The sequence below is a fragment of the Terrapene carolina genome, unplaced genomic scaffold (assembly GCF_002925995.2).
Source record: "Terrapene carolina triunguis isolate 2854851 unplaced genomic scaffold, T_m_triunguis-2.0 Scaffold229, whole genome shotgun sequence".
In the NCBI taxonomy this organism is placed as follows: domain Eukaryota; kingdom Metazoa; phylum Chordata; order Testudines; family Emydidae; genus Terrapene; species Terrapene triunguis.
In genome coordinates this window covers 1,741,989-1,764,888 of record NW_020664580.1, presented here as the reverse complement: position 1 = coordinate 1,764,888, position 22,900 = coordinate 1,741,989, and the positions used below count along the sequence as shown (strand labels likewise).

Sequence of the window (22,900 nt, the reverse complement as noted above, 5' to 3'; positions counted from 1 at the left end):
TCCAAAGTTGGCAAACCTGTGCCCAGGGAAAAATAAGGAATACTAAAATAAAATAAGATACAGAGAGCCAGAAAATAAGCTAGTGGACACTGCAAAGCTCTGTGTCTAAACGCTGATGGTTGAAAAGGAACTGAGTAGCAGTAAGTCTGACCCTCCCTATATATCCTTGTTCTGGAGCACATGGAAGTGAAAGCCGCAAGTATGGACCTACAGACCTGTTGAACAAATCTTCGATGGAAGGTGTATGGGCATCTACATGGTGTACCCCTAGAGACAGTAACTCAAAGAACTAAAGTTGGGATTTTTTTTTGTTTTAAGATAGATAAGAGAAACTGATTAATTACTAAACTAAACCCATGGATTGTCAATTAATTAAAAAATTATGAAAAACACAAGGAAGATGTTAGAGTCACATTTCAACCTTCTGAGGACTTGCTGAAACAGAGTTTCTGTCTCCATTAGCAATTGAATCACTCTCTTGTAACAAAGTCAGGCCAGTGCAATCCAGTGCAGTGGAATCCATCTTTTTCAGCCTCAGGGCCAAACGTGCTATTTCATAAAGGTCATGGGGACACAATCAATACTTTTAACTAGTTCTCTAGGCTCAGGCAGAGCCACTCAAGCACCTATCCATTCTCTCTCTCCAGGGCTCCCACAGCCCAGCAGAGATGTAGGTATTGGAACAGCCGGCCAGCAAGCTACCCTTCCTTCCTTTGTGATATAGCAGATGGCCAGTGAGAGAAACTACTGAGCAGCTGCAGGAGTAAAGTAACAGCAGCTGTTCAGAACACTCCCAGCTCTCATCAGAGATGCTCCTGAGGCTGAGAGGGAAATAGTGGGATGTAGCTGGGGAGGTGATAACCTCTGCTTATTCCCAGTAGCAATGGAGCTGATTCAAAACCTTCAATTAAATCAGTCTCTGTCTCTCTCTCTCTCTCTCAGGGGACATATTTTCAATTCACAATCAAATAAAAATATTCTTCCTAACACAACTGTCCTCAAGGGAAAAAAATTTAGGGCCACAAGTGGCCTCCAGGCCACAGGTTGAATCCTGCTTCTTTAAAGGGAACTGGAAGAAATGGTGGTAATATCTGTCCATAAGATTGATGGTGTTCAGCCACCCTTGGTGACTGGGTTTATGACTTGGGAGTCTGGTAGCAGCAGTCAAAAAGGCATTTTACCATATATGGATACGGCCGTATCTTTTAAATGAGGATCTTGCTACTATCATCCAGGTCTTTGCCACTTCAGAGTTAAACTATTACAATGTACCCTATATGTGAGTCTACATCTCAAATTCATGATTTGGAATTTGGACTTGGTGCAAAAGGCAGCTCAGGTGGCATTCTATAGATGACACCTGACACTGCTCTAGGACCTGCACTGTTTACCTGCGAGTTTCTGGAAAGACTTCAAGGTGCTATTTTTGACCTATTAAGCTTTCTATGGCCTAGGACCAACCTACTTGAGATACCACCTTTCTCAGGCATTTGCCATAAAGACCTCCAAGGCTCTTAGAATGTTCTCGAGACCCTCATCTGAAACAGCCGATATCTGAGGACTTTCAGGACTCACTGCAGGGTCCATTTGTTTCACCTGGCTGGGAAGTAGGGAAGTAGTATTTGATTGTATGCTGCTGCTTGCTGAAGGGGTGAGTTGATTCGTATTGCATTATGTTTTTGTAATTTTAAATAATTGGCATGATGTCAGAAGCTACATAAAGGCACTTTTATTTATTCTAAACTGAAATAAAATAAAAAACTTTCAGATCTCCTACCGGACAGAAAATTCCTTAAACATGTGTCTTTTGAGGGAAGGGAGAAAAATGAAAAAGGGAAATGAGAAATTCTTGGGGAGATCTAAAAAAAAATTGAAAAAAACCACCCCCCCCCCCCCCCTTTGTGGGAAAAAATGGTAACCGTGACAATCTTAAAACAGTTTTTCCTTTTTTGGAATATTACCAGCACGTTTTAAAATGTTTACCAAAATTTCTACAATTCACGTTTAACTAACAGCTAACGTGTAAATAGCAGTCCAAACCTCTTACCTTGAACACAAAAATAGGGAAGACAGGGTTCTCCAGACTGACATCCTTTTCTATTTACTTCACACAACTGATTGGCAGCACAAGGATTTGGATTACATGGATGTGTAACCTCCTCCACAATGTTACCTAAAGAACTCGGGCCTGAAATTGTAATTACAGATCAGCTGCAGTGATTTAAATAATAACGAGGTCCATGATAATTTTTCTAATAAAGCATGGCATTTCCTATTTTGAACACTGAATTTTATTCTGCCACATACAATTCCTTGAAATCTTTCGTTCTGCACTGTTGAGAATGCTTATGTAGAAGCTTGAAATGAGAGGTTACTTGTAATGGGTTAACATATTAAGCCCTTCACTCCTGAAAACCCTGGCCCAAATTCTACTCATAAGTAACCATGTGTTTGATCAATCTTGTTCCCCAAATAAGTTTTGTTTACAACACAAAACACAAATTGGGACTAATTGGCAATCAAGAGAAACCCCATGACAGCAACAGCAGGGTTGTTAAAGGACAGCCTTAAGATTAATTGGAAACGTACATAGTTTCTTGAAGACAATTTGGTGTCACTGGTGAACCGTTAAGATTCAACTCAGTTTCCCTCGACTCTGTAGTAATGACTTCCTTGCATAAAGAGAAAAAGGAAAGTGAGGAGAAAGGAGAGACAATGACATGGGAAAGGTAACTCAAATACAGAAACATGATGAAAGGAGGATGTTGTGAAGGATGCTGGGACAGATATTGCATTCACATATTGTATTTTATGTTTAAAGCACAAAAACCTCAACAACAACAAAAACCCATTGTAACTAAGATAGGCCAGACAGTACGAGCCGTAAAGTACTCACAGCCCTTTGTATCAAGCTAGGTGGTGGGTGGGGGTGTGAAAAAGACTTTCGCCTACCAGGGCCTCTTGTACAATTTCTGGTATATTTAGTAAGCATGTAAATCCATGAATAGTTTTATGTATGTTTTCTCTCTGTCCTTTTACCCCAATAAATATACTCTGCTGAGAATGAGCTGTGTGATAACTTGAAATGGCTGGCACTCACTGACTATAGCCCTCAGAGAGAAAGCACAGCAGAAGTACTGGCTGTTCAGCAGACTGGCTTGCTGGGGATATCACAGTATATGGCAGGGGGCGCAGCCTCAAATCTCTGCTCAGATGGTAGTGGAACAACTGAAGGCTTGAGACCTGAATGAGCATTTCTACAGTGGAGAAATGCAGATGCAGTTACCCTGAAACTGTGACAGATGTCTTTTGTTGTGTAAGGAAATGGGGGGATCATGTTTGATTGTCTTCTTGTTTCTCAATACTTTGGGGTGTGAAGGGGCTCTTTCTGATACATAGGCTACTTAACCTTATCAAAAAGACATTATTATTTTGAAGAATATTAATATTAAGATTTAATGGGCCAGATTTTCAGCTAATATAAATCAATGTACATCCATTGAAGCTGCAGAAGTGTACGAGAAGTGAAGTCATGCTGGGGTTCTGGTCCAATATATTAGATTAAATACTTTCAGCTGAACAATTTCATGTGATTCTATTTTAAAAAATGAAATACCAATTTTTAGAATTCAAAAGCATTTTACATTCCAACCCTGTTGCACAGATATTTTGGTACTTACTAAGGTATGTATCCAAAGGGATACAGTTCTCAAAGTCATCTGTTGGAGACAGAAGTTCACAAATGCTTTCAGCTGTGTGGCCCTCAGGAAATTTATTTTGGTCTCCACATTTCTTGAGAATTTCCACACAATCTGATCTTCAGAGAAAATAAATAATTATACAGAATGAACACACTACAGGAGGGAAAAAATTTTTTTTAAAGAAGCACAAAAAAATTAATTTCCCCCAATCATTTATACCATTCATCGCTCACAAACATACAGAGAGGTATAAATTTATGGTAGGAAGATAGGAATTATAGAAACTTATTGCTGAAACTGCAGTTTTTTTCACCCTGGGTTTGGACAGTTTGTTTTGTAACTGTGCCAAAGCAAAAACAACAAGAAAACCACCAAAAACCTCTGTGACCTTAAGAGCCCCTTTATGCCAGCTGGCAAAGGGTGCACACACAGTTGTCAGGATATTTAGGCAAACAGTCTTGTAAGATAGTATATAAGAACTGGTCACACGCTGGTCATGAATAACATTGTGTGATGTATGTATGGTTTCTGTATGAAAAGTTATGTCTATGTGCTGGAAATGTTTCCTAAAATATGTTTTGGAGGCAGTGGATAAACAAGGCTGCCTTACGCAAAGGAAAAACAGTTACTAACCTTTCCATGACTGTTGTTCAAGATGTGCTGCACATGCCCATTCCACTTTAGGTGTTTGTGCACTCCAGTGAACAGTTGTCAGAAACTTTTTACCCCATCAGGGCAGGCCAAACAATCTCTGCTGTCTCACACACATCACACAGGCATAAAGGGCTGAGCTGCCTCAGGCCCCCCTCAGTTCTTTCCTACCAGAACAAATCCAATAGAGAGGGGAAAGAGAGCAGGTCATGGAATGGACATGTGCAACACATCTTGAAGAACAACAGTTACAGAAAGGTTAGTAACTGTTTTTTCTTCTTCAAGTGATTGCACATGTCCATTCCACCGCAGATCATTCACTAGCAGTCTCATGTGGAGGTGGGTTCAGAATCCATTTAAACAGTGACTGGATGACCACTTGTCTAAATTTAGCATGGTCTCTAGATTGCCTTCCACTGTGCAATCTCTCAACAAACATGTGACATGATGACCAGGTTGCCACTTTGAAAATGTCTAATATGTGCACATGAACCAGGAAAAGGTCAGAAAAAGAGGCCATTTGAAATCTAGTCGAATGACTCAATACGCTATCTGGCAGCTCCTCGTTAGTCAACTGTTAACATAGACAAATACAACTGGATATCCATGAAAGTACTTTGCATGGAAACCAGACTGTCCTTCATTCTGTCTGCAAATGCAACAAACAATTGAGACAAAGACCTGAAAGATTTAGTCAGTTCCAGATAAAACGCTAACACTCTTCTAACGTCTTGAGTATGCAGTGTCTCCTCTCCCTTATTACCGTAAGGCTTAGGGAAGAAAGTCGGTAAGAAAACTACTTGGTTGATCAGAAAAGAGGAGACCACTTTTGTAAGAAAACTTTTATGGGAACAAAGGTAAATTTTATCTGTGTAAAAAACCATATATGGAGAATGTGATACTAATGCCTTCAACTCCCCTATTCTCCTGGTCAATGTAATGGCAATTAAAAATGAAAAGTGTAACAGAGAGCAGGTTGCTAGAGGCTTGAAAGGAGGATCCATCCGCTTTGTTAAAACTAAATTCAGACTCCAAGATGGATTAGGGCTCTATGTGTGTGGAAACATCCTATCCAAGCCCTTTAAAAATCTTACAACCATCAGGTTAGAAAAAAGGGAGTGGTTATCCACAGAAGGATGAAATGTTGATACAGCTGCGGGGGAGGGGGGGGAACACACCTTAACTGAGCTAACTGCTAATCCTTGATGTTTCAGATTCAAAAAATGTTCCAGCACATGGGGAAGAGAAATCACTATCTCTTGCAGCAATATTTTCTCGCGAGGGGGTCCCTGATAGGGATAGGGAAGGGGAAGGATGGGGTAGAAACAAAATGGAGCACATATCCCACTTCCACCATGCTTAGAATCCATCCAACTGTTTTGATGTGGGCCAAGCACGATGGACGTGGAACAGGCTGTTTGCAAAATTGAAAAGAAAAAGATGTCACTCCCAGAACTGACAGACTGCTCTCAACCTGCCCATCAACATGAGCTCCTGGAAGATGCCACCTGCCTTGACAAACTAGCAGCAGCTGAAGCAGAGGGTAGTGGTGGGCATCTTTTTCCATCTCTGTTCCTTCTCCTCAGTAGTTCTTGGGCTCAAGGGGCAAACCACTGAAAATGATGAGATTGTTGAGGGTAGAAAGCCTTCCACGTCCCTTCTGGGGTGTAAATTCCCAGGGATTTCAGGGTCGCTCTAGAATCTGAGACCGATGGCCCTTTAAAGGGTAAGTCCCGTACTGTCCATAGCACCTCTTGAGGGAGACCAGAAGAGCGTAACCAGGATGAGTCTCATCATGATAGCAGAGGCCATCTTGCATACTGCAGTATCTGCTGCATTGACTCATCTGCAGAACTGTTCTGATGACCAGCTTGCCTTCCTCTAATAAAGTCAGGAGCTCATTTCACTTCATCTGGGAGTTGGTCTTTGAACTTCGAAACAGCATCCGACAGGGTGAAATTGTAGCATCCCAGCAAAGTTTTCTGGTTTGCAATATGAAGCTATAATCCACCTGTAGAATAAAGCTTCTTCCCAAATACGTCGTCATCTTGTCCTCTATATTTTTGGGGGTGGAAGCCTGGTGGCCTTGCATTTCCTTTTCATTGGCTGCTGCCACTACAATGGAGCTTGGAGGAGGATAGTTATACAGGTGCTCAAATCCCTAAGAAGGGAAATAGTACCATGTCTCCACTCTTTTTGCAACTGTATTCAGGGAAGCTGGGGTCTGATAGAGGATCTTGGTAGGCTCTAAGATAGTTCTACAAATAAATGAGGCTATTTCAGCTGGAGCCACAGATGTCAGAATGTCTACCAGCTTGTGGGATTTTTCCTGGACCTCCTGTGGATGAATATCTAGAGCCATAGCCATCCTCCTCCACAGCCTTGATGAGTCTTAAAATAATCCAGAGGTAAAGAAATAGGCTCAATTACAATTGCCTCATCTGGGGATGAGGAAGAGAATGCTAATGGTATCAGGGCTAGTTCAGTTTGTGCTCCTCTTGCAGCTACTTGTGAGATGGATCATGACTCTCCTGAGTGACAAACTCGGTACCAACGCTATGGTCCTTGTGGCAACGATGTTCCTGACACTCAGTAGATGGAGAAGAGATGGCTCAATAGATGATTGGGAGGGAAACCCCACAGGTGCTAAAAGGGCCACTGGTACAGCCCCCAACCCCAACTGTGAGTAGCCCAAGGGTCCCTCCTATAAGCGTCCTGCTGGTACAGAGGCAGAAACCAGGGCAGGCAGGTAATATAGTCCTCCTGAGGTGAATGGATAAGTTGGGATACATAGGATCCCACTTCAGAGTCTGATGAGGAAAAAGACCAAGGTGGTGCCGTACCCATTGGTACTGCAGAAGGTGGCTCAAGCTCTGAAGAAAGGGGAGCTGGGGATACTACCTGCAGCTTTTTCCTGGATAGTACCGGCCTCACTGGTACCCTGATGGCCACGTGCAGTGGAGCTGCTCAATGCTGAGATGAAGTTGCTGGAGGCGGTACCTTTGGAGACAGTGCCGGGTGACTCTGTTGAACCTCTGGTGATGGTGCAACTGAGAGGTTCAACAACTCTCTCACAGCCTCAAATGCCTCGAGTAGATAGTACCAGGAAAACACTCCGCAGTACTGCGGTGTGAGAAGTTGCTGATGAAGGTGCTTCTGAAGCTGGTCTTGACAGGGCCACATTGTGCTTTGCAGTCAACGAACTCCGTTGTTTAGAAGTGCGCTCTGAGAAGTGCTTCCTCTTTGCATGCACTCCAGAGTCTTCAGAAGAGCTCATCCTCTTCAAGTCTTGTGATGACTCTAATACTGAGTCCCATTTCCAATGCCGCCTCTTCAGAACTAGTGATACTGATCTGCTTCTTGGAACTCGTAATGCCAGAGATGCGCCACTGAGAGATGCAGAGGTCCTTGATACTTGGACAAGGTAGAGGGCTCAGATGGAGGCCTCAGCACAGAGTCCATCACCAGACATTTTAACTTGGCGTCCCTGTCTTTTTTCAACAAGGCTTAAAGTTGTTACAAATGCCACACTTGCCTTACATGAGCCTCCCCCAAGCAAATAAGGCAGCTAGGGTGAGGGTCACTATCAGACATAGCCTTACCGCAACAGCAGCAGGTCTTGAAACTCAGAGAGCGCAGCATATCTCCAGTACCGGGACTGGTTTCCAAACTGGGTGCCAGAACCACACAAAACAACTTCTTTATTTTCATTTTACTAACTAAACTAAATTAAACATGGGTACTATAAAAAGGTATTGAGAAAAAACTTGCAGAAGGACAAGGAGCTCTAACAACTATCACAGGCAGTAGGAAGGAGCTAAGCAGGCCTGGGTATCTTGGCCTTCTATGCCTGTGTGATGTGCATGAGACAGCAGAGGGCGCTCAGGCCACCGACGGGTATTGCTAAGGGTAAAAAAACTCTGACAACTGTGCACTGATGCGCACAAACATTTACAGTGGAATGCACATGTGCAATCACTTGAAGACGAGTGTGGATTTACCTTCTGCCTGGCTTCATTACAGGCAGTGGACAAAGAAAATACATTTACATAGAAGGAAAAAAAGCAATCAGGCTAACAAGAGCTGGAGGAAACACCTGGGTAAGCACACCAGGGGAAACACCAGACTCTGAACCCCAGGAAGTCTTGGCTCTTTAGACAAAGACTATAGACTTTAGAAAATACAAGGGGAGGAAAAAGACATTCTAGTTATCCATCACTTAGAGGACAAAGAGCCAGCATCCTCTCATTCTGTGACTGCTGGATTCTCCTACCCAACAGCTGTTGATGCCGGTAGCTTGAAGTAAGCAAAAAAGCTGTTTAAACCAAGTTGTAGCTTGCTAAAGTTACAGCTTCAACACTAGAAAGTGTGTTTTATTTTGTTTTGTTTGTAGCCATACCTGTCTCCTTTTCTCTTGCTTAGTATCACTTAAATCTATGTTCTTTATTAATACATTTATTCTAAGTTTTACTATAAATCATCTCAGTGCTGTTATAATGAAGTAAAGTGCAAGTCCTTAGCTAAACCAACAGGCGGGTGTGTGCACTGTCTCCTTGGGGGCAGAAAACTTAATTTCTGTAACTGTTCAGTGAGAGGGACTGGACACAGCACAGAGACGTCCTGGGAAACTTGGGAACCTGTTCACTGGTTTGCTGGTGAGGTGGACAGACTGGAGTGGCAAGGAGCTGACACATAATTTAAGCCCCAGAAAAACTCACTTTTGCTGCTGCAGAGAGGCAACACAATGGCTTATGGTTCTGGGTGCTCTGCGTAGAGTGTCACAAACCCCCACATACTTAGCATGCATGTGGAGCTCAAAAAGAATGGTTGTGTCTTCCTTTGCTGCTCCCGTCAGAGGCGGTGGTTTTTCCCCTTTACTACTGATGTGGCCCACTCCTCACTTTCACTCTTAATGATTGGAAAGGGTGAGAACTAGGACAAGATGACTCATCCAGCACCATTTGTGTGGGAATTATGGTACCCAGGGGTGATATCACCCAGAAAGCATCCACAGAGCATTGGCTGCAGTCAGAAGCCAATACCAGCCGGAAAATACAAACTGTGCTCCCTCAAGAGCGATTAAGAAAACTGAAAAGTTATTAGTACATGTGGGGAAATAAGGAAGCTAATGACAGAGAAAAAAAGATTATGGTGGAGAGAAAGCATGGGGACAGAAAACAAAGGGGACAGGAAAACAATAAAAGGGGAAAGAAAACAATGGAAAAAGAAGAGGAAGAAAATGTTCTGTATTTAAAAGAATGAAAGTGGGAGATGATAGAAGACGGAAATCAAATGAAAGAATGGGGAAAAAACAATTTGAAGGTTAGTAAATTATGTTTTGTTACTTGTCCTACATTTGACTACAAATCCCCACACCATGAAAGGGGAAAGAGAATGATCACATCACTAAAAAAAGAAAGAATATCTCTACTGAATGCAATTCAGGTAGGAGATGAAGAGTTTCTACTCTCCCCCAGTTCAAGCACTGCAGGGATCAAGAAAAAACAGACATGCAGTAGTCTTTCAGGGAAATGGTTATATATAATATATATAATTTAGTCTGCCTAGGAGAGGCAGAATGGTCTAATGGAAAGAACACTTTCCTGGGAATCAGAAGACATGGGTCTTCTCCAATTGTTACACTGATATGCTGTGACACCTTGGACAAGTCTCTTCTGCACCACTGTTTGCCCTTCCAACCTCTGTCTTGTCTATTTATATAGGTAAAGCAGGATGTAAAAACGTGAAAAATGATCTTTATAATAGAAACACGGAGAGATTCTTCTCTACACTCTATTCAGGTAAGGGCTTAGGACTTTCAACTCCCATTGACGTTACTGGAAGTACATCAACTATTCAATATCACATTCCTTCTGTGTTTGCCTTTTCTAACACAAGTCAAACCCAGTACTATAGTAGATTGTGGTTTCGGTTTATATGTAAACTGAAAAACTACTGAAGTTAAAAAGACTTATGAATGTACTTACTTGCAGATAATACTTCCTCTAGATTTACTATGACAAGGTTTAATCTGCAGTGAGCAAGCAATTGCCTTCCATGTTTCTGGTTGGCATTTTTTAATGTCAAGAACAGGAATGTTTATAAATGGCATCTTAATACTTCCTTTCTCCCAAAGCTTCATGTCATTCATGGCTCCTTGGTCTGACTGAGCATTGCAGCTTCTAAAAAGTTCTGTTGGTCTTAAAGGAAAAAGTTAATATAGCATCTTTATACAGAAGGGAAAAAATAAATTTACTTTATACAACAAATTCTAGAACCCTATGCTATGTGTCATAGTAGTATAAAAGACAATTGTGAACACCTGAAAGGAAATGATTTTTAAAAATCATTTCAAGAAGCTACCTTAAAAGTAATAAAAATGAGAAAATAAAGTGTTCAAAGGATTTCACCTGTTGAGTCTATATCATTATCTGTAATTCCTAGACAAAGATGGAGGGATCTAACTCAGTGACAGACTTTCATATATACATTTAAAATTGTTGATGTATTCATTAGTGACCCTGTACCTTATTTTTACATATATTATATAATTAAATAAGGGACAAGGTTAAAAACGAATACATTCGTATTCTTTCAGAGCACATTCACCACCATCACAATCTGCTGGGAAAATTCAATTTTTTTTAAAAAGCTCCCTGAATACAACTCTGATTTTTACATTTCTGAAAGAATAAGAATTCTGAAAAAGAACAGATCATTATGAGACATTCTAGTGCTCTCTCAGGAAAATTTTAAAATGTAATATGAAAAACTATGTATTTTTGGCTATATTTTGCACTATATGGTATACATTATTTAAGATAACCCAGTTTTTTTTGCTTTTAAGAACTGAAGGTTTATTTATAAATTGACAATTTGGTCTCCGAAATATTTCAAAACTAAAAAAAACATGAAAATAATAAAAGAGGTCCAGGTTTTGTTTCATAAACGGCAGAGCAATGAATTTTAAGAACATTTGTGGAAACTGTATTCTTCAGGGCTGGCTCCAGCGTTTTTGCCGCCACTAGCGGCGAAAAAAAAAAAAAAAAAAAAAGCCGTGGTCGGCGGCACTTCGGCAGCAGCTCTACCACCGCCACGTCATTCTTTGGCAGCAATTCCACGGCAGAGCCTTCCCTCTGAGAGGGACTGAGGGACCTGCTGCCGAAGAGCTGGACGTGCCACCCCTTTCCGTTGGCCACCCCAAGCACCTGCTTGCTGCGCTGGTGCCTGGAGCCGGCCCTGGTATTCTTATGTGTAGAACTAGATACATATCTAGAACTTGATACATCTCTAAAACAAAACAACAATGAGCAAGCAATGTCTATTTGTCTGTACAAGGAACAGTCGGGGAAACATTTTACTAATGAGTAGCAAGATTTGACTATACACATGAACTTTTATTCCGATCAGCTGCATCATGATAGCATTGAATATGTCTTTTTGAAGTGTGCTTTGTGTTTCTAAATTAAACACTTTCTCAAAAACCTTTCTAAAGAGATTTTACTTTAATGATTAAATAAAAAGTCACTATCTTATTACAAAACAATCTTTGGGGGGAAAAAAACACCTATAACATGAAGAATATTAATCTGAAAAAAATTTACTCAACACACAGGAATTGCTTTATGAAATATTTAATACATTTCTCCTACCTGTTATTAAAATTAGTGCAGTAAGTGAGATTTCTACAGCCCAGCTGACAAGGTTCGCGTACGTCTGCTAAACAGGTCAACATGGATACTTCAACTGGGCTGTACTCACAAATGCGATCAAATTCTTGCCAACTCTGTGTATTGCCCCAGCTTGTGCTATAAAGTTTAGTGCACAACTCCCTGAAAAAAAAAAAATTAAAATAAAAGCAATTTTTCAGAAGTCTTGTACCATACAAAAAGAAACTACAGGTCCTCATCATGATAGCCCACATCCTTCAAAATTCTCACTGAAGTTTTTGGTTTTTGACATCCAGACAGTTTGCAGGATTGGGCCAATATGTGGATGCAGACAGACCATTCAGATGTTCTTTAGAGTGCAGAGCTTTCATTTAAAAAGCAAAGTAACCATCTAGCTGTGATGCTTGTGAAGAAAATGTCAAAATGTGAAGTGGGTACAACCAATGCAAAGATACCTACTGAAGTTTGCAGAGAGCCTGAAACAGTAACTCTGAGGTGAGAATCGCCCCACCCATTTCTGTGGGTGATAACTCAGATGGCAATAAGGAGGGGAAAATTTCTAACCCTATCCCTCAATTTCAGGTTATATACACTCGTGTCCAAAATGGGGAGCAAGAGAAGATGTCCGTCTTCCACCAGTACCCAAAGCTTGAGGCAGTTCAGCTGTTTTCATGGTCCAAAAATATCCACACCACTGTACACACATCTTGGGTGGGAAACACTACAGCTGTCCCTTACCCAGCTATCAAGACCTCCAACTTCCCCTCCCAGATGACTACAATACAATTCCACATTGAAATAAAAATCTGCAGCGTATTGAAAAACTGAAGGCAGACTAAAATAAATTGAGAATTTAACATCAATTTAAGTAAATAACAGAACGGATACTATATTGATTGTTCTGCGCTGTATTGTTCTATCTTGGAGGAGAAGCAGCATTCATAATTCCAGGACATTTCCCATTATAAGATCCTGTTTTCAGTTGCTTATAGCTTTGCCAAACATACCCATTTGGGATGAAATTTTACATATTTTAATGTCTCCCACAGGTAGAATTTTTTTTAGAAAATTTCAGTCAAAACAGTTTAGCTGTTCAGAGAAGGAGATTGGGGGGAGGGTGGAACACATTGTTTTACCCACGTTAAACTCTGGTGACCTTTTTTGAGAACAGCTCTAGCGCCTGCATGCTTTGGAGCAGGGACTTGAAATTTGGCTAGGGAGGTGACCTTTCTATCAGGGTTGTGTATTTTGCCATCTCCATGAAAATTCACCCAAATTTTGCCAAGTTATAAGCCATTGAAAAAAATTAGTTTGTACATGCTCAGTAGATTTCTTCAATTTTATCAGCTAAAATTGCTGACAGAACATGCTCAAGTTTGTTACATTTCTAGTGTGGAACAGACTGCGCATGCACCATCCCCACAGAGCATCCTCTTACATAGAAAACTAAGGTTGTACAAACAACCTTATTTCTGGCATTTCCTGATTTTTGACTGCTTGACTCTGCAACCTTAATAATGTTCTTTTAACATTATCACAGCTTGAAACCCTAATGAAAAATCATAAAATTAGCCATAGGCATTGAATCTTTCAGGTCTTTGAGAGCCTTTGCCCAAACGCACGTTAAAATAAAGCAAAAACATTAAGGCTAAATTCACTGATATCCCTGAAGGTGTTTCTGAATCATATGAATTCCAAAAAACCCCAAAACAGATACCGGCGAAAAGTTGCCGCCCCTTTTTTTTTTTTTTTTAAATAAATACATGCAAAGAATCTTCTAAATGTCCAAATCAGTTTTGCTCATAAAATTTGCAAATAAAAAATTTGCAAATGGGTAATCTCTTGCTGAGCTTAGATTTTACACCATAAATTAAGTGGCTTTGCAGGCAAATATTTAATTTTGAAAGAAATAGTGGCTTATTATTGAAACCTTACCTACTATACCTACAGTTTTAACCAAATGTAATAAATAACAGCTGAGAATCAAATACAGAGGGAAAACTGAATGGAACATTTATAGAAGATCCAAGGAAGCAGACAAAAAAATTTTTTTTCAAAATATACATTGAATTCAAAAGTGAATTTTTGTTTTACTGCAACCATTTGGGGTCTGCTTTCTGTGGACATTAATACACTTAAACTTTATTATGGCAAATGTTTGCAAAACATTTTTTAGCTTGAATATCTGCCACAAGCAAATTTCAAATTGTTAATGATTGTAAAATTCACAACTGACACTACTGATAGTTGCTTAGGTTACATAGTATTATTTCTGTAATCTCACTGGATGATTTAGCACTCCAACATAGGGTAAACTGGGATTATTATAAATTACTACATAATTTGTACAATAATTTAGGTAACTTATGTCACAAACTACACAACAGTTATGTTTAATTGATTCAATTCATGAATCATTTTAATAATTACAAATTAATTATTCAAGCATTACATGGTGCATGGACATATGAGACCAGAAAAGACTCATGCTATTAGAATAAATTGTATGTTGTGAACTGTTTGCTCAGTTCTAATTCAGAATCACTACACAGCTTTCGCTGGTAAAGGCCATATTGGCAAGTTTTTCAAGAATATATTTGTGGTGGGTCAAATTGGAAAAAATATATGTAGTTGAAGCTATTCTTCCCCCATTAATTCTTATCAGCAACTAAATGCCCCACTTCATCCTGCCCCAGTATCTGCCACTGCACTCAGCCGCCATGGATACAGCATATTCATTGGGTGTTTCTCCTAAATTTGGTTGGTACTCACCTGAGATAAAAGGAATAGCTCTTGCCTGAAAGATATTGTTTCATGAAAGTTAAGACTGGAGCACAGGATGACTGACATCATGGAGGAGCCAATTTGCTGAACTTCTACAAACCACCCCAATTTGAAACTTGAATGAGAACATCTGTCACCTGGGAAGCTTCTGGAGCATTTTCACTGTTAATTGTTTATAACGAGGGAGGGGTAACAAAAAAGGCTACTGACCTACATGTGGACGTGTTTGCTTTAGAACAGCAATGCAATTTAGCCCCATCAAGGCCTGTTGAAGGAGGAGGATGCACAGTGACGCCAGGGTGAACAGACCTTGAACTCTCAAGAAAACACTGCCAGAGTGGATCTTGAGGCAGAGGCATTGTTTTACATCCTTCTATAAGTCCATCAACAATTTCAAGTTCTGTTTTCTTTGACATCAGAATCTTTTTACAAGCACTTTGGCAGGTATAATCTTCTGCTCTGTCACAGCAATACAAACCTAAATATTCAAAAGAATAAAAATTGTCATCTATCAGCTGGCAGCTATGTAATGACAATAACAAATGTATTCTTTACCATGGTGCTTTACATTAAGACGTGTTGATAAATGTTTTTAAATAAAATCAACAACAATGGCAAGCAGATGCTTCTTTAGTTTTAAATACTAGCAGACTGAACCCTCTGAAGAAAAGCAGAGAGTGATCTATGGCATTAATAGATTATAACAATTAACATTCACTCCAAAATCTAACAATATATTATATATTCCATTTCAATAAAATCATTTTTTTATTTTTGAATGTTATAAAAACATTTTATAACGTTTTACTTACTATCTGTAGGGTTTCTCATTGGATATGACTGTGTGTAGTTGTTCACGCAGTGTATTAACTGAGGGCTAATAGAGGCACAGTAACTTTCAACTGCTTTTATTTGTGAAGGACCAGGAGAAGAGTCTGTCCGAAAAATTGCTTGACAATATTCCCGGCAGTTTGTATGATGTCCTGCATAACTGCAACAAACTGATCCCACTGGAAACACATGAAAAAACAACTGTGTGTTCCTGTGCACATAAATAAATATATAAAAACAACATACGTACTCCACCAATAAATTCACTTAAAGACTTAGAATGACATTCATACTACTTACTATTCTAAAAAAGGACCCCATTTTTGCAAACTCTACTAAAATAATTATCAGACACATGGGAATTGTGTGTGTCTGCAGGCTGGTAAAGGGGCCAATATTTTCTGGGTTTACCAAGGGTGGAAAAATCCTTATAGCTAGTGTTGGGCTCTAGAGAGTTTTGGTGACACAATCAGATTTTAGTTTCAGTTAGTTTGCTTTTACATATTTGTAATACAACCATACATGTATTGTAGTACAATTAGAATATACACACTAAGGACTAAAGAGAGAAGCTGACCCCTGTAACCTATAGGATAGCTTAGGTTAAGAAATAAGCAGAAGTTAGGTTTGGGGCCAAAGTGTAGAGGGGTCTGGAAAATGGAAGTTGCTAGTTTAAGAAAGTTAGAGATAAATTGGAGATACAGTGTTATGGGAAAGTAAAAGTTAGCAGGAACATGACCCAGGGTAATGTTACTGTTATGGTTTGCTTATAACAAGCTTGAGAAAGCTTTTTAATGATTGTTTTTAAGAATTGTGGATGTTTTATTAAAATGCTATCTGTATTGATAGTATGGGAAGGACTTTGGCCCAGATGTTAAGTTAAATAATGTGTGATGTAAAGATCCAATAAGGAGGCGGCAAATTATCCTATGGGGCAGTTTAATGTTAATTAGTATTATAACAGATTATAAAAGAAGTAGTTTTGCTAAATTGCAAGAGTGCTCCAATTAACATCAAAAAGGATACCACTAGGTTCCAGGAATATAAAACTGTACTTCAGTCAGTGGACTGATCACCCATTAATAAACTCAAAGATGAAAAAGTGTAAGTATATTTGTTGTATTGTGTAAGAGATAATTGCATGCCCGTTTAACTAATCATTTTCCTTTTAAATAAAGGTTGGTTTTATCAAAGTGTCAATCAGTGATCTAAATATTTTTTTCTGTAACCGACCTAGATCTTGGAACCTGAAAACTAGTTGGGTTTTATTGCACTCTTATCTTTAACAACTTAATATTAATTGGGAACATTTCAACATAAAAGTTACAAAAGGTTACACCCCAATTCAAAAAACCAGAGATCGAATAAATCTGGATCATTCACATAAAAATATTTGTTGCCACATTATTAAATACACACAGACACTTCCTGGGAAATGTTTTATGAAGAGAGAATTCCATGTGTACCTTTTTTCATTTCTTCCCCTCCATCTTTTTTCTACTAATAGAGACATTTGTGGCAAGACAGTAACTTTGTTGATTGAAGTTTCATCTATGTCTGTTACTTATTTTTCACTTTAAATCATAAAATGGAGTAAAGTAGCAGAAACAGATGAACTTCTAAGAAACTGTTCAAATACCCCTAATAATAAAAAAAATTAGAGAAGATAAACAAATATAGACATTTACATCTAAACTAAATATATATACAAAAATACACACAAAGCCTGATCCTGCAAACACTTAAGCATATAACTTTACTCATGTGAATAGTCCCATTTATTTCACTCATGAGCTCCCTCCCACATACCCCCACCCACATCCCTTGTAGGTGTAGGGGTGTAAATACTGAGAATACAGAAGGGAAAATAAAAATGGACAAAAATAAATATTAATAAATTTAACTATATAGAGAATACTTACTCTCGTTTCTGTTAATGCAACTAAAAAGAGCATTCTGTAAACAAAACAAAAAACAATTACCAAAAAACAAAGCATTTCACATAGCAATAAAAGTGTTCAGCAATTTCTTAATGTTACACATTATTTGTTTAACAAAATGGAATTCATTAAAGAAACATTCTACGGTTAAGTTGTAGCTAAATAGCAGAAGTAGAAGTGTATAATAGATAAAAGGGCATATTTGCTTAAAAAATAAGGAAATGAGGTAAATAAAAAGAATTTAAAAGACCATGTATCATTCCAAAAGGTTAAAAGGTACAGGGAAAGACTGTTTGAGGTCACCCTGCCTTTTATACCTCCAGGAGTTGGGGAAGGATACTGACCCAACAAATGCTGCTTTCTAGAAGGCTCTGAGTTCACATACCCAAAATGCACTTATCCCAAGAGTGGGAGAATCTTGAATTCTTGGAGAACTGATTAAAAAGCAGAACCTTCAATGAAAACTAGATGCTGTATAGGGGCTTTCTTAAATAGGAAATAAAGAGCTATCAGACTAAAATACATAGATCCCGATGAAAGACTTGGAAGAGAAGAAATAAACTGGGGAAGGAGGAATAAACTGCTAAGAAATGAAATTTGTACATTTTGCTTCAACTGATTCAAATATGGACATATTAAATAAAGGCACATAACAGATGACCATTTTCCTTCATTATGTCCCAATCTTGCTCCCTGTGAAATCAAGTACAAAGTTCCCATTTTTTTTCTTTTCTCGGGAAGATATTGTAAAATGATGTTCTATATGTAAGACTATTTTAGATAAGAAAACTGAAAAACATTAATGCTGCTCCCTTTTTCCCTTTCTTGTTTCAACTCCTTCTCTTCCATTTCAACCCCAAACACACCCATGCTAAAGACATTCATAAGTAGCCACATGATCTTCACATTCTGTCATACTTTCCCATAGCTATCCCACACCTTTTGGTCTTTTTGGGGGGCGGGGGGGAGAAGGGGGAGGATTGTTTATTTTTGTTTTCTCTTTGTATGTCTATTTAGATTGCAAGCTCTACAGAGCAGGGGTCATGTCTTCCTACATGGTTATGCAGCATCTATTATATTGTGGAGGCCATAAAAATAACAACAGTAATATGAGAAATTGGTCTTCCCTAAAGTGTAGCCATGATTACATAGGAGGGACTGCATCTCACTGGGTAGCTATACCCTGCATGAGACCTATCAAACCAACAGTAAGATCCTGGTTCAGGAAACCAGAGGAGAGAGAGGTGCTACCACTGAAACTTATCAGCACTCTCCTCAAGAAACTGTCACTGATATGTAAGGCTAATTGCTATCAGGAAGTTTTGTTATCAGAGAGCAGGGATATAAACTCAGTAGGAAAAGGACTGTATAGTTCTACTGGGAGCCAGAAAAAGAGAAATGAATTCCTTACTGAACTGAGAGCTGTAGGAAATTTACTCCTATTGAGTATGAGTTACGAGACACTCAAGCATTCTTGTTTCTGTTTGAATCCTGCCTGACATAAGGGTTTATTTTATGTTGAGGCCTGAACTGCAAGTCCAGACTTTCTCTCCTTGGTGCAGTCATCACATTGATCCAGGTATCAAAATACTGTTTTCTACATTCTAATAAAACTGATAAATTATCTGACAATCAACTTTCAGTCTCAAGGAGACAGAATCTAGCCTCTGGCTGTTAATTAAGGAAGACAGTTCTAACATTACATTTTATAACTAGACAGGTCCACTTCTTCTGTTAGTGGTAGAAAATGTATTTATTGTATAGAAAAAAAACATGATACAGTGGAAAATAACTGCAGTAACAAACACATTTCTAACGTCAAAGTGTTACTATAATAAATTCATGTTCATGAGTTATTGAGATGTCAATCATCAGCCATTCTAGCCACAAGTTGTCATTATTGATGACTTCTTATTCATAGAATGGCTGATAATTGATGTCTCAAGAACTCATGACACCAATAAAGTATACAATTACTAAAAACCATTAAAACAACATATCTTAACCACACAGAAATTCAAAAGATCAGAGGGGTAGCCGTGTTAGTTTGGATCTGTAAAAAGCAACAAAGAGTCCTGTGGCACCTTATAGACTAACAGCTGTATTGGAGCATAAGCTTTCGTCGGTAAATACCCACTTCGTCACCGTCTGACGAAATGGGTATTCACCCACGAAAGCTTATGCTCCAATACATCTGTTAGTCTATAAGGTGCCACAGGACTCTTTGTTGCTTTTTACAAATTCAAAAGACTATCTGCTCAGCATAATGGTCCACAAACAAAAAATAATGATTAATAACACCACCACCCAGCTCTTATTATACCACTTCTCATCAGTAGATATCAAAGCTCTTTACAAAGGTCAGTATCATTACCCCAAAAAGGCATCCAAGTTTTATCTTCATTTTTTCTATTATTCCCCTAAAAATCTTTAGTATTGTTACTGTTTTAATATTTACTTCCAAGTACACAGCAGTAACTCATTATGCCTCCATCAGTTGTTTTCACCATTGATGGCTGAGAGCTTTCCACAAACTATTGCTGCTGCCACATCAATTTTCATTTTCAGTCCTCTGGGTAGCAATTTTTCACCTGATTCACTTCAGATTTTACCCCTTTCCTGCGTGTGAGGTAAATCCTGTCCCTTTCACCAAATCAAGTAATTGGGCTGAGGCAGTGGTGCAAGTAGAATACATTTCTTACCAGTACACTGCAGGGCACCAGCTAAAGGAGGGGCATGTGACCTCCCTACATGACCCCTCCCCGCCCCCAGCCCAGGGCCCCGCACTCTCCCCAGCCCCTCCCCATGATCCATCCCACGTTACCTGGGGGTGGGGCTCTGTCCTCCTCCCGCTGCGCCGGAGACTTCTGAACCACAGGGTTCTCCGGAACCACAGCAGCGAAAGGAGCAGAACGTGGGGCCGCCGGCAGCTCCTGTCCCCCCCAGCCCTGTCCTTCGGCGGGGCTGTACAGACTCCAGACAGGAGACGTACCTGCGTGGAAGGGCTGGGGGCGGTACAGCCACCCCGGAGGAGCTGCCAGCGGCCCCATGTTCTGCTCCTCCTGTGTCTTTCGAGTATGGAGTACCGGCTATAAATATCTTATTGGTATGGCATACTGGACCATACCACCGTATTTGCACCACTGGGCTAAGGAAACGGAGAGAACTCATGGCGAGAGGGTTTGTTACAGACAGAATCATCATCCTATAGCTGCAAAGTAAAAACCGAGCAATTCTATTATTGCTACTAAAGCCTCAAGGTTGCAATAATGACCTTGGAACTCTTTCCCATCCCCGTTGGTGCGGGGGCGGTAGCAAATTGATCCTCATAGCCACAGATCCACTGGCCCTGCATAGCCACAGATCCAATGGCCTCACACCTTCAGCATGGTGGAACACAGGGTGCCCTCAAAGGAGCTGTACTCCACAACAAGTGTGGGGTATGGACCTACAGGGTCCCAACATTTCCCCAACCTTATGTTGTGGAACCACAATGGGCCACTTTTAGATATGAAAAGGATAGGGTTTGTCCCTTTATCAAAGACACAGTTTTGTGGGTTAAGGTGGTAGAAGATCACGGTCTGTGTGAGACTTAGGCTGCTTTTATATCATTAAAAAAAAAAAAAAAAACACTGTGCTCTCTTTTCAAATTACAGTTAGAGCTAGTCAATATTTTTTTTAAAAATTTCATTAAACATTTTGTAATTTGAAAATTTTGTAATTTGAAATTTAATTCCTGAAAATTTTCATTTTTTTATTAAATTGAAACAAAGATTAGCATTTAGAAATTTAATTCTTCTTTCCTCACTTTTTTCCGCCACTGGAAAAGACAGAGGGAAAAGCACACTTTTTAAAAAAACCTTGTTTCCCCTCTTGAAAAGGTGGGTGTGGGCTGAAAAAACTAAACTGATTCTTCCACAACCAAAATTATTTATTTAAAAAAAAAAAAAAATCAGTCAAAATTTGCCAAGAATCAAAATAGATTGTCAAAAAACACTGTAAAAAATATTAACAAAATTTTGACTAGCTCCAACTTGTGCTTTTTAAAAAATAATTTCAAAGAAGCATTCTAGAATCAGCTCAGAATCTTAATACACCTCAAAACTCCCTTTAGTACTGTGTTTCATTGATGATAATTTTATATGAATAAATAAATAAATTAGGCATGAAATGATAAAGCATTCCAACATGTCTACTTAGTGGTGGTGTTTTTGGAAAAGATACTGTTCTTCTCATTTGGTTAGAGCTATAAGACAGCAGCTTTGTTTCAATGAAAAAAAATGAATATACTTTTAGGTTACAACCCCTGCACTTCTCAAATATAATGGTCTCATTTAAATATTAACAAATCTGTGAAGAGGGTGACATGCCTCCAATCTCCACTGAGCCCCAATACCATGACAGGAAAGTCCCATTTAGAAATGAAAGGCCTGTCCTGGAAAAGTCAGGAACATGAAGTCATTAGTCTACACTTTCAACAGTGACTAGCGATTTGGGGCACCTCAAGTTTTGGACAGCTAAGGGGACCTGATTTTCAGAAGTTCTGAGCACCTGCCCATAGAAAATCAGGATCTTACACAGGGGTCGGCAACCTACGGCACTCGTGCCAAACACGGCACGCAAGCAGATATTGACTGGCACGCTGCTGCCTGCCGCCGTCCCGGCCCCCAGCCCCACTCAGCCCCCCCACCCACCACTCTCCCCTGCGGGGGCAGGAAGCAGAAGCTTGGTCCTGCGGCAGCCAAGCTTCCCCCTTCCCCCGCTTCTTCCCCCAGAGTGGTGCTTTCCTGCCCCTCCTCTTTCCCCTCCCCCTCCCTCCCCCAGCCGCCGATCAGCTGATGGCCCTTGCAGGGGGGAGGGGGGAATGAGTGGCAGCGTGCTCGCTGCTCCATAGAGGAGGCAGAGAAGAGGTAGGGACGGGACCTTGAGGGAGGGGGTGGAACAGGGCATATCCATTCCAGCCCCCTGCCATGAGCCGCTCCACACACACCCAGCCTTCTGCCCGGCACCTCCACCCCCCCAGCCCTCTGCCCTGACCCCTGAACTCCCCCCCACACCCAGCCCTCTGCCCTGTACCCCCCCACGCCCCCAGCCCTCTGCCCTGAACGCTCCCACACACTGAGCCTTCTGCCCTACACCCCCCCCAAACACCCCAGCCCTCTACCCTGACTCCTGAATCCCCCACTGCCCTCTGTCCTGACCCCTGAACCCCCCCACACACCCAGCCTTCTGCCCTGACCCCTGACCCCCCCCACACCCATCCCTCTGCCCTGCATCCCTACACCCCCAGCCCTGACCCCTGAACCCCCCCACACCCCCACTG

General features: G+C 40.2%; 1 protein-coding gene across 2 annotated transcripts in view; it reads right to left on the bottom strand.

Moving 5' to 3' along the window:
- RECK (reversion inducing cysteine rich protein with kazal motifs) overlaps positions 1 to 22,900 on the bottom strand; it is a 137,002-nt gene that overhangs the window by 47,890 nt on the left and 66,212 nt on the right. For both annotated transcript variants that reach the window (XM_026656369.2, XM_026656370.2), the window contains 7 exons: positions 17,560 to 17,593; positions 15,619 to 15,816; positions 15,017 to 15,284; positions 12,005 to 12,184; positions 10,340 to 10,552; positions 3,681 to 3,817; positions 2,048 to 2,188 (listed from right to left, as the gene is read on the bottom strand). In XM_026656369.2, the coding sequence (XP_026512154.1) occupies positions 2,048 to 2,188; positions 3,681 to 3,817; positions 10,340 to 10,552; positions 12,005 to 12,184; positions 15,017 to 15,284; positions 15,619 to 15,816; positions 17,560 to 17,593 (1,171 nt within the window). The remainder of the gene's footprint in view (positions 1 to 2,047; positions 2,189 to 3,680; positions 3,818 to 10,339; positions 10,553 to 12,004; positions 12,185 to 15,016; positions 15,285 to 15,618; positions 15,817 to 17,559; positions 17,594 to 22,900) is intronic.